At 40.5% G+C, this 9,365-nt stretch overlaps 2 protein-coding genes across 8 annotated transcripts in view; one reads left to right on the plus strand and one right to left on the minus strand.

Annotated features, from left to right (window-relative positions):
• Positions 1-4,150, plus strand: part of tcf7 (transcription factor 7) — a 36,393-nt gene extending 32,243 nt beyond the window's left edge. For 2 of the 7 annotated variants that reach the window (XM_079486272.1, XM_079486267.1), the window contains one exon: positions 2,806-3,664. In XM_079486272.1, coding sequence (XP_079342398.1) covers positions 2,806-2,882 — 77 coding nt within the window. In that variant the 3' untranslated portion in view covers positions 2,883-3,664. Of the gene's footprint in view, positions 1-2,782 lie in introns of all 7 variants that reach the window. The other 5 variants (XM_079486268.1, XM_079486271.1, XM_079486273.1 and 2 more) reach the window with 4 other exon arrangements.
• Positions 4,094-6,586, minus strand: skp1 (S-phase kinase-associated protein 1). The gene is made up of 6 exons (XM_079486274.1): positions 6,462-6,586; positions 5,986-6,082; positions 5,843-5,916; positions 5,363-5,506; positions 4,789-4,929; positions 4,094-4,700 (listed from the first exon to the last, which is right to left on the minus strand). The coding sequence occupies exons 2-6, from the start codon at positions 6,080-6,082 to the stop codon at positions 4,665-4,667; spliced, it is 492 nt and encodes a 163-aa protein (XP_079342400.1). The 5' UTR covers positions 6,462-6,586; the 3' UTR covers positions 4,094-4,664.
• Between the last annotated feature and the right edge of the window lie 2,779 nt (positions 6,587-9,365).

Genomic DNA, 9,365 nt, shown 5'->3' on the forward strand with positions numbered 1-9,365 from the left:
GCCAAAACGTGCAGATTAATTCGTTCATGGATTAATCAGCAGTCACCCAGTGAGTAAACCAGTGGCAAGGAACCAAAACTCCAATATAGATGTACGTGTAAAAGAGTGGAGAAAAATAAAGCCTTGGGAGAGGCCAGACTCAGCCGAGAGAGACAGTTCTCCTCTGGCATATTAAAGTAGCACTGCTGCAACTACAGAGAGAACAATGGAGATAAACTGGGAGATTCGACGGGAATATTTAGCCGGGCTGGTACGTGAAATGAGGAGTGGGGATAGAAAAAAAGAGATATTTTGGTCTGTCCAATACTATTCTGGTTCTGGATGACTGAAGGTTTTGGCTGTGGTTGTCATCGGGTGGATTGCCCCTCATCATGAGCATCTAGCTGAACTGGAGTTCTGACAAACGAACTTTATTGCGGCATAGACTCCTTACTGTGAGTAGATAGTGTTTATATATTAAACACTATTACAGAGCTGAGTTTTTAGTCTAGTTTTAAACCGATTGAGGGTGTCTGTATCCCGAACATTGCTGGAGAGGCTATTCCAGAGTTTAGGAGCCAAATTAGAAAAACATCGATCACCTTTAGAAAATTTTGAAAATCAGGGAACTGTTAAGAGTTTTGAGACCAGAGTGTGCGCGATGGATTGTAATCTGACAATAGTTTACAAAGATACTGAGGCGCTAGACCACTCAATGCTTTATAAATTATTAGCAATTTTGAACAAGTTCAAGTTTATTCACAAGCGATACAGGAGATCCCCCAACAATGAATTACAATAATCTATTTGGGAGGTCATAAATGCATGAATAAGTTTCTACAAATCTAAAGCAGAAAGCATTTGCCGCAGCTTAGCAAAGTTTCTAAGATGGAAGAATGCTGTGCGACACACATTTGAGATATGACTATCAAACAGAAGACTGCTATCTAGCAAAACACCCAGGTTCTTAACTGTGGACGACTACACTACCGAACAACAATAATCAAAGGAAATGTTGCACTCTACCTTTTTTCTGTTTACTGGCATTTGAGGAAACTTAAAGCTGGGTGACATCAGCATAATAATGGAAATTTATTTCCTTTCCTTAGGGAAGCATGTAAAGTGGAAAAAGAATGAGCCCTTAAACTGATCCTTGTGGCACTCCGATTTTAACCCGAGACTTATGTGACATTTTATCATTTACATAAACAAAGTGGTAGGTAGGATTTAAACCAGGCTAATACCTGGCCACCAACGCCAACATAGTTTTCTAGTCTATGTATTAGAATGGTGTTATCTATAGTATCAAAAGCAGAACTTGGGTTCAGTAGCATTTTATGCACTACTTAAAGTAGTCACTTTAAGTAGTGCTGTCTCCGTGCTGTGGTTGGGCCTAAATCCTAACTTAAATGTTTCATATTAGCTATTATCCTGCAGGAATGTGCAAACTTGGTTCAGTTACAGCAGGAACAACTTATTTCAGTAGGTTAGTGGGAATGGGGTTTAACATGCACGATGAAGATTTAGCTGCTTTTATCACTTTTGTGAGTTCTTCCTGTTCGATTGCAGTGAATAACTGAAGCTGTTTACGTAGGGTTTTGTTACTAAGTGTATTAGTGAATGCTTCATTGGCCGGTCTAACAGCAGAAATATTTTCTCTAATGATCTAAATTTTATTAGAGAAGTTTATAAAATCATTGCTACTGTGCTGTAATATAACATCTCAATCAGTTGAGGATCTGCTTTTTGTCAGTTTCACTTTTTCAGCCAATCAGAATTAAGTATTACAGAGTGCTGTGTATTAAATGCAAATAATATAATGAAGGCAGAAGACATTTCCCTATCCCATATGAAAACAAACTGTGTGGTATTCTGTGCTTAACCCAAACTGAGCGATATGTGGTATGCTCAAAATTACCCTCATCCCTTACTTAGCATCCCTTAGACTCTATCAGAACTAACGTGAGGACGAGTTAACCGTAGGATGCACTGTAAGTCTCTCTGGACTTGTCTCACATCTCTGGATGTGGACACATCATCCCCATCACACAGCTCTCGCTCTACGTAGAACTAAGCAGCAGTGATTTCCAGGTCCGTCTGTGCAAAGCCCTGCTAACTGATGCCATCCACACCCACACATCTCTCTCTCACACACATCGCAGTCGCTCAAGCACCATTTCAACGTCAACTCTGACATTTACTGCCGCTCGTCTCATAGGAACACTTTGATGCGGCTGAGAGACTTTGTGTTCTTTCAGAAGTGCTCTTTATTTCCAGGCCCTCCTGATAGGTTTGACACCGTGGTTTCAAGATAAAACATGTGCTCTCACTTTTTAATGTAACGTAAATTAGCAAACAGAACCATCGCATAAACCCAAGGTTAACAGAAATGTCATCCTATTCAGAGAAATGTTATTCACCTAAAAACGGCATCATGTCATATCAAACCTGTCTTTCCTCTGTAGAACACAAACAAATGTGAACAGTCCTCCAGCGGTTTGTTTCTTATGACATGTCCAAAATAGACAGACAGTCAGTCAGACTAACAAAGACGTTAAACCTATCAGCCAATTCTCTGTGACTTTCCATCCGAGCCCAGTTCAGCTGAAATGAATGTATTTATTTATTTGTCAAGTAGTGGTGTATTAATTGGTTTAATGTACAGTCAGCCTTTCATTGTCGCAAAATGAAGCGCCACTGATCACCTGTCTGGTGGATTTTGCTTCTTGTGTGTTGCTCTCTTGATTTTCTGTCATTGTTGTAAACACATTTGTGACATTTCACATCCACGCTTTATTCACAGATAACTCTCTTGACTGTTCCTAGGAGGAAAAAGAAGTGCATTCGATACCTTCAAAGAGGACTCTGCGCCAGCCCCCATTCTTCCGATGGAAGCGCTATAGACTCCCCCCCTTCAGCCGCCTCTCCCCCACGCTGCTCCTCCTCTTGCCCCACCTCCCCAGTCAGCAATAACCCCTCCCACCCAGCCAGACTCTCACTCGACATCAACAGAGTTAAAACAGAAAACACGAGACATCAGTCACAATGAATGACATCCAGACGGACGCTTCAATCACGTCTCGAAAAAACGCTCCATCCTTCAGCATGTCGCCTATAAAATTGAAAGCCATCTGTGGGTGACCCATCTGACATTAAAAAACGTGATTTTCTAAAGAGCTTGATCTTAGACAGAGTGCGCCTGGGTCAAACTTTATTAAAACCAAAAGAAAAAAAACAATGTTGAAGTTTGTACACTCTTATCCCGATGCAGAGTGAGATGAATCTAGTTTGTTCTTGTCTATCTGCTGATTGGGATGACATCACTGGACTGTGAGGAGGATAATCGTCATGTCTTTACATCAATGCAATCATTGTCAGTTCTCATAAGTGTTGTAAAATGTCATCTTTTATAGATACAAAACTTTTATATGTTCTTTTGTAAAAGAAAAGAAATGCATTCCTTTGCTATTCATACAAGTGCCATTTGATATCTATTGTTGTGTAGATGTGTTTTAGTCATACATTCAAACAGTGCCATACGAAACAATGTTTATCTAGAAATCATCCAGGATTCTCTCAGGTCTGTTCTCAAAGAGCAGCGGCATCTACAGTGTTCACGGACATATGCCACTCCATCTCATCTTTTTGCTTTTCATGTGATCACCATTGTTTAATAAATATTTTGAAAAAATCTTATCAAGAGTTTTTTCAAGAATCAGGGCCCAGTTCTGATGGTTATTGGATTTGTGACACTGGACTTTGGAAACGTTTGCTTGGAACAGATTGTTATTAAATACGTACAGTATGAATTTGGCAATGAACAAGGTCTTGATTTTCCACAGATGAAACAGAAGTAGTATTAAAAGTAAGTAATTTAAAATGATTTTGCCTTATTTCAGACAAAAAAGAAGTTAGATGAGGATAACCGGAGAGCACTCTCTCAGCACACTTGGTTTTCTTTTAAGATGATTAAATATTGATTATTGTCCTGGGGTCATGAGTAACCTCATAACTCTCCATGTGCTTCTGTATGTTTATATATATATTGACGGTTCACAAGCCAATAATCCTGAAATCACTGAACAACAAAACAAAAACAAGCTTTAGACATTCACAAAGTCCCACAATAATCCTGCTTTATTCGTTTTGGAATTAAAAGATTAATAACTCTAATTGGCGTTTTACGAGTTGAACTTTCAATCTCATACAATGAGGCAAAGGAAATGACATGACAGAGTACACAAGCCCTTCCAGTTCACTAGATAACTCTCAAACGTCTCGCCGCTTTTGACATTTCCAATACTCGCCCATCAACAACACAAATAAGGCGGTTTATAAAATTTCCCTCAAGGCAAGCTCATATCCAAAAACGACAAAGAAATCTACTGTTCACTCTGCTGATAACAAAAAACAGCAAAATAAAATACACAATGGATTACAGCGGTCACAAAAGGGAGTTTGTATCTACAAGAATAAAGGTTTACTCATTCCAGAGAAGGAAAATACAAATAGAAAGAAAGAGCTTTTGCACCACACAAGCCATGGAAATGGTCATGCCAGCAAAACAGGTGCGTGACTTATGTTTATTTGTGTTGAATCTTAACAAATATGAACAGCGCAGTGCAATTTTTATCCATTTTCTTTGTTTGTCTGCAACAATCCGTAGTGTTAGGATGTCAGGGCCTTCATTTCTCTTCACACCACTGGTTCTCCTTGCGTACCTGCAGCAAACACACAACGCTCTGGTGAATGAAAGCACGTGACCTGAAACGTGTAGCAGTGAGACGGAAGAACGAGCGCTCGCTTTACCTGGGCTTCCTCTTCCTCTGTGAAATCATTTTTGATATTGAAAGTCTTTCTGATCTCCTCTGGGGTTTTGCCTTTGATCATGTTTGCAACTGTCTTGCAAGTAACATCTAGCAAACCTTTGATGTCCAAATAATTTGCAGCCTAAACAAAAGAAAGAGAGATGAAAGTGAGCACACGGACGGACCGACGTACGCACGCATGTGCTCGATGAGGCCATTACAAAGACTGCAAATGAAGCAGCGCTGCTTTCTCGCCTTTGATTTCATGAAAGATGACCAACGCAGTGAAGTACTTAAAACTTTGTGGCACTGTGACATAATGCATTTAGATTTTAAGAAGAGGACGGATACATGTACTTCTATTAGGGGCACATAGGGATGTATGCGGATCTTCACATCAAATGAATTTCGGGCGAGTTTACTAAACCTTTTCAAACCTAATCCTAGACAAAAGGTTGGGCCCGGAGGATCAGCGTTAAACAGGATTAGTCAAACTATTGTAACTTCTTCTTCCTTCTAAAGTGATGAAGTAGTGTTCCAGCCGTAAGTGTGACAGTGTTGTGTGCGTTACACACCAGAATAAGTTCAAAGAGGGTGCCCTGGTCTACTTTGAGGAACTCCTGGTCCCACACCGGGATGTCATCTGTTCTCTTCTCTTTATTTTCATCATCTTCAGGGGGAGGAGGGTCATCTTTATGGTGGGTGCACCACTGAATTACCTGTCAGCATATCAAACACATCATAAGGTTGATTATGGCAGAGGACATTTCGGTTTAAAGAGAAGTTAGTTTAACCAGTGGACAGAATGATTCTATACCAGACACACACACGGTGATCATAGAAATAAAACCTTTTTTCATGTTAACAACTAAAACCTAAGAACTGGAATGCACAGACTATAAAGGCAGAAAAAGAGATCTAAACATAATGCAGAATTGTTGACACGTCTTGCTTTTATTTGCAAATCTAGTTCTTAACCCACCCTATGAAGCTCATATTCACATCTTGAACAATACAGACTATAAACTGAAAGATGATGTGTTCAAATGTTTGACCTTTTTGAGGATCGCTGCATTAACATTGGGCAGAGGAACTGGATCATCATCTCCTTCATCATCCATCCCTAAATCTGATGGGAAGACTCGTGTTAAACACATCATCATCATCATCATCAGAAAAACACAACAGCTCGTGTTACCTTCAAGCATGGTTTTAATAGTGACAGACTGCTTGGCGATTTCCACATCCACCTCAAACATCTCCCCGTCAGAGCTCTGCAGTTTAATAGTCGGCATCTACACACACGCGCGACACATGAATGTGCTCACTGTGACAATCACGTGTAATAATCACTTATATCAGCTTAAATATGAAAACACACTTCACCGCTGTTTACACACAGAAATAAATAAAACTACTATAAACTGCATTGTTTCTAATAACTGTACAGATAAATTAAAACATAATAAGATATGATAGCAAACAGAAGCCGTTTGTGATGCTAGGCTAATGTTAGCAGCGCGGCTAAAGCCTCTCATGGCAACCGCTGTGTATTTAACATCTCACGTCACAAAAACACGATTAAAACACGATTAAAACATCACAACATCAAACACACTTGACCACATTAAACACGGATCAACATCCATGTGAAATATGACATGCCGTCCTTACCGTGACTGTGACCGTAAACACGACGATAAAGCTGAACGTCAACAGGCCGAATGAGATTCAATCTGATCACTGCGTGCTCGTGCACTGCGTGCGTGCGTGCGTGCGTGCGTGCGCGTCACTAATCCGAAGACTAGTAAACAGTCTACTAGTTTATTTAATTGAAAACACTATAAACATCTGTACGCAATACACAGTATGTAAAACATGTGATTAGCACCTAATAAGATATGAAATCAATGTTAGTATTATAATAAAATCTTTTCAAAAAATGATTATAAATGTATGTCAGTACTAAAATCCAAATAATATGCGCGCTTTAAATGTTGTTTATTATGATAGTGATAGGGTAAGTTTATGCAGAGAGCAGTCAATCAAAACAACACACAACTAGAACTAGATGAGCTCGAGCTGCGCAGACCACCGACCGGACCGCGTGACGTCACGCCAGACCGGACTGCGCCTCTACAAGCCCGTAGGCAGGGGGGGTTCGGGTGGTTCGAACGAACCCCCCCTCAGCTGCCAAACGTCCAGAATTTAAGTCTGTTTTTTTTCGTGTGGTTATTGTCATCATTGTTTTAATCAATGCTTGTGACAAATTTCTGGGTTGCTGTTTCAAATTAATATGTTCATTGTTGCTGGACGTGTGTGTGCGTGCGCCACGCGTGCAGACAGAGAGTTTTTCGCAATACACTTTTCAAAGCAACGGTGAAGAAGCTTCGCCTCTGAATGATGGGGGGAGGGGTTATATATATATATAAAAAAATAATAATTAAAAGGATTTATCCACTCAATAGTCTACAATATAATAGCCATATAAACGTAGCCTAATTATAATAATAAAACATAGCAAAGAGGCATTGACAGAGTCACAGAGAGTAAAGAAATGATGATGAGAAGAATTATTACTATATATCAGTAAAGTTCATTAAATCTATTCTGGTGTGCAATAAGGTGCATCAAAAAGCGTGCTGGTTAAGATACCAGCAGACAAGCTAATCCAGCACAAATTAGTGCATAAAAGGTCACCAAAATAAAGTATTTGAACCTCATAATTAAATACAAAAGGAGGAGAAAAATCTGCAAAAAGGTCCACTTTTTGAAAAAAAGAACCTCCCCTTTCAATAGGCTGGCTACGGACCTGCTCTACACTTGTTTTAGCAATCTTCTGACAGTGAGGTATTATTAATGTCAATGACGTTATATATTAGTTGATAAATCGTTGAGACCAGAGTCATTCATTATCCCCAACAGTGAACATTCGATGAACTTTAGGCGGCGTTCAAATACCCCACTTATACGCACTTGACCACTTGACTTGACTAATTTCATGACGTATTTCCTGTTTTTGGCCCAAGTGTTCTAGTGGGCGTGAAGATCCCAAGAGAGCGTGCAGTATTTCCAGCCCGACGAGACGAGACACACTTAGCAAGTGCAAACATGTTATTAATGTGATGTTTCTAGTTTTACAAAATACATAACTCACTAATTTTCACCAATAAAATGTGCCACACGTTACGTATATATTATATAGTATTATTATATATTATTTTGACAGCGCTTTATTTGTCTGGTATCAAAGCAGCTGTACCCAAAAAGGCAAAAACCAAAGAAAAACACATGTTAGCCAAATATCGAATAAATAAAGATAAAACCTTAAAAAGTAGTTGGAAAGGTTTCCGCAACATCTCGCGAGACCCGAGCAAAAAGTGTCATGATTAGAGGCTTGTTTGAGATTAGGATGTTTGAGATGCGCCTTGCCTCGCCTGAAATATAGGCGAGAGTAGGCGGCTACAGTGAGGCGAGGAGTGAAAAAAGTGCAGGCAAGCCGGACACTTCCTGAATCTCGCTGTGTTGTGGACTGCAAACGTGGGGGGGGGCTCAAGATGGCGGAGAGAGCAGACGCATTTTGAACAGCTCAGGGTAGCAAAGCCTTGAAAACCAATGGAATTAGCTTTTAACTCAACAAAATCCTGAAATATCAGATATAAAACGGTAGGGAACTTATCATAATAATTCATAATCCTGTAAATGACCCGGAGCACCTCCTGAAGACCATAACATGTCTAGCACAGAAGCTAATGCTAAATTGAAGGCTCTCCAAGAACACGACTACGGTGGTCCAGAAAGGATGGAAACTAACACCAGAGGAACTAAAAACACCTTAGCATCCCCTTCCAAGCCACCAGCACCACAGAAAAAGCCAAAACCAGACGATGTTGTGCTAACGGGTGCCCATGCTGGAGACGCCTCTAACGCTGCAATATTGGCTGCTATCGGTACTCTTCAAAACATGATGCAAGACTTCAAAACGGAGCTAAAGCAGAACACGCTGACCATAGCCAACATCGCAAAAGCGGTGGACTTTAACTCTGCCGAGATCAAAGATTGTAAAGAACAGTGCCAAAAACTGAACGTCGAGGTGAAACAACTGAAATGGGATAAAATAGATCTGGAGAAAAGAGTAGCAGAAGTGGAACAACGAGCTGTAGAGTTGGAGCGTTATAAAAGAAGATGGAACCTGCGATTAAATGGATTACAGGAGGGAAAAGACGAAAACACACGACAAATCATCTCTGAAATCATCGGAAAGATTATGCCACACTGGAGGGAGAAGATGGATTTCATCCTGGATTCTGTGCATCGACTGGGGCCGAGTAACACCAACCGCCCTCGTCAGATCATCATGCAGTTCACAGGACGCCACTTCAGGGACGAGCTCTGGCGGATCACCAAACTTCACCGCGTCTGCAAGGATCTCAACATCCGCTTCGCAGAAGACCTCACTAAGGAAGACAGAGAGGCACGGAGGGCAGTGTGGCCGAAAGTTGAACAAGCAAGGAAGGCAGGTCTAAAGACAGTGTTCCGGGGCCCCCATGCTTTCATTAATGGTCAAAGAGTCTTACC

The sequence above is a fragment of the Barbatula barbatula genome, assembly GCF_947034865.1.
Source record: "Barbatula barbatula genome assembly, chromosome: 22".
Taxonomy (NCBI): Eukaryota; Metazoa; Chordata; class Actinopteri; order Cypriniformes; family Nemacheilidae; genus Barbatula; species Barbatula barbatula.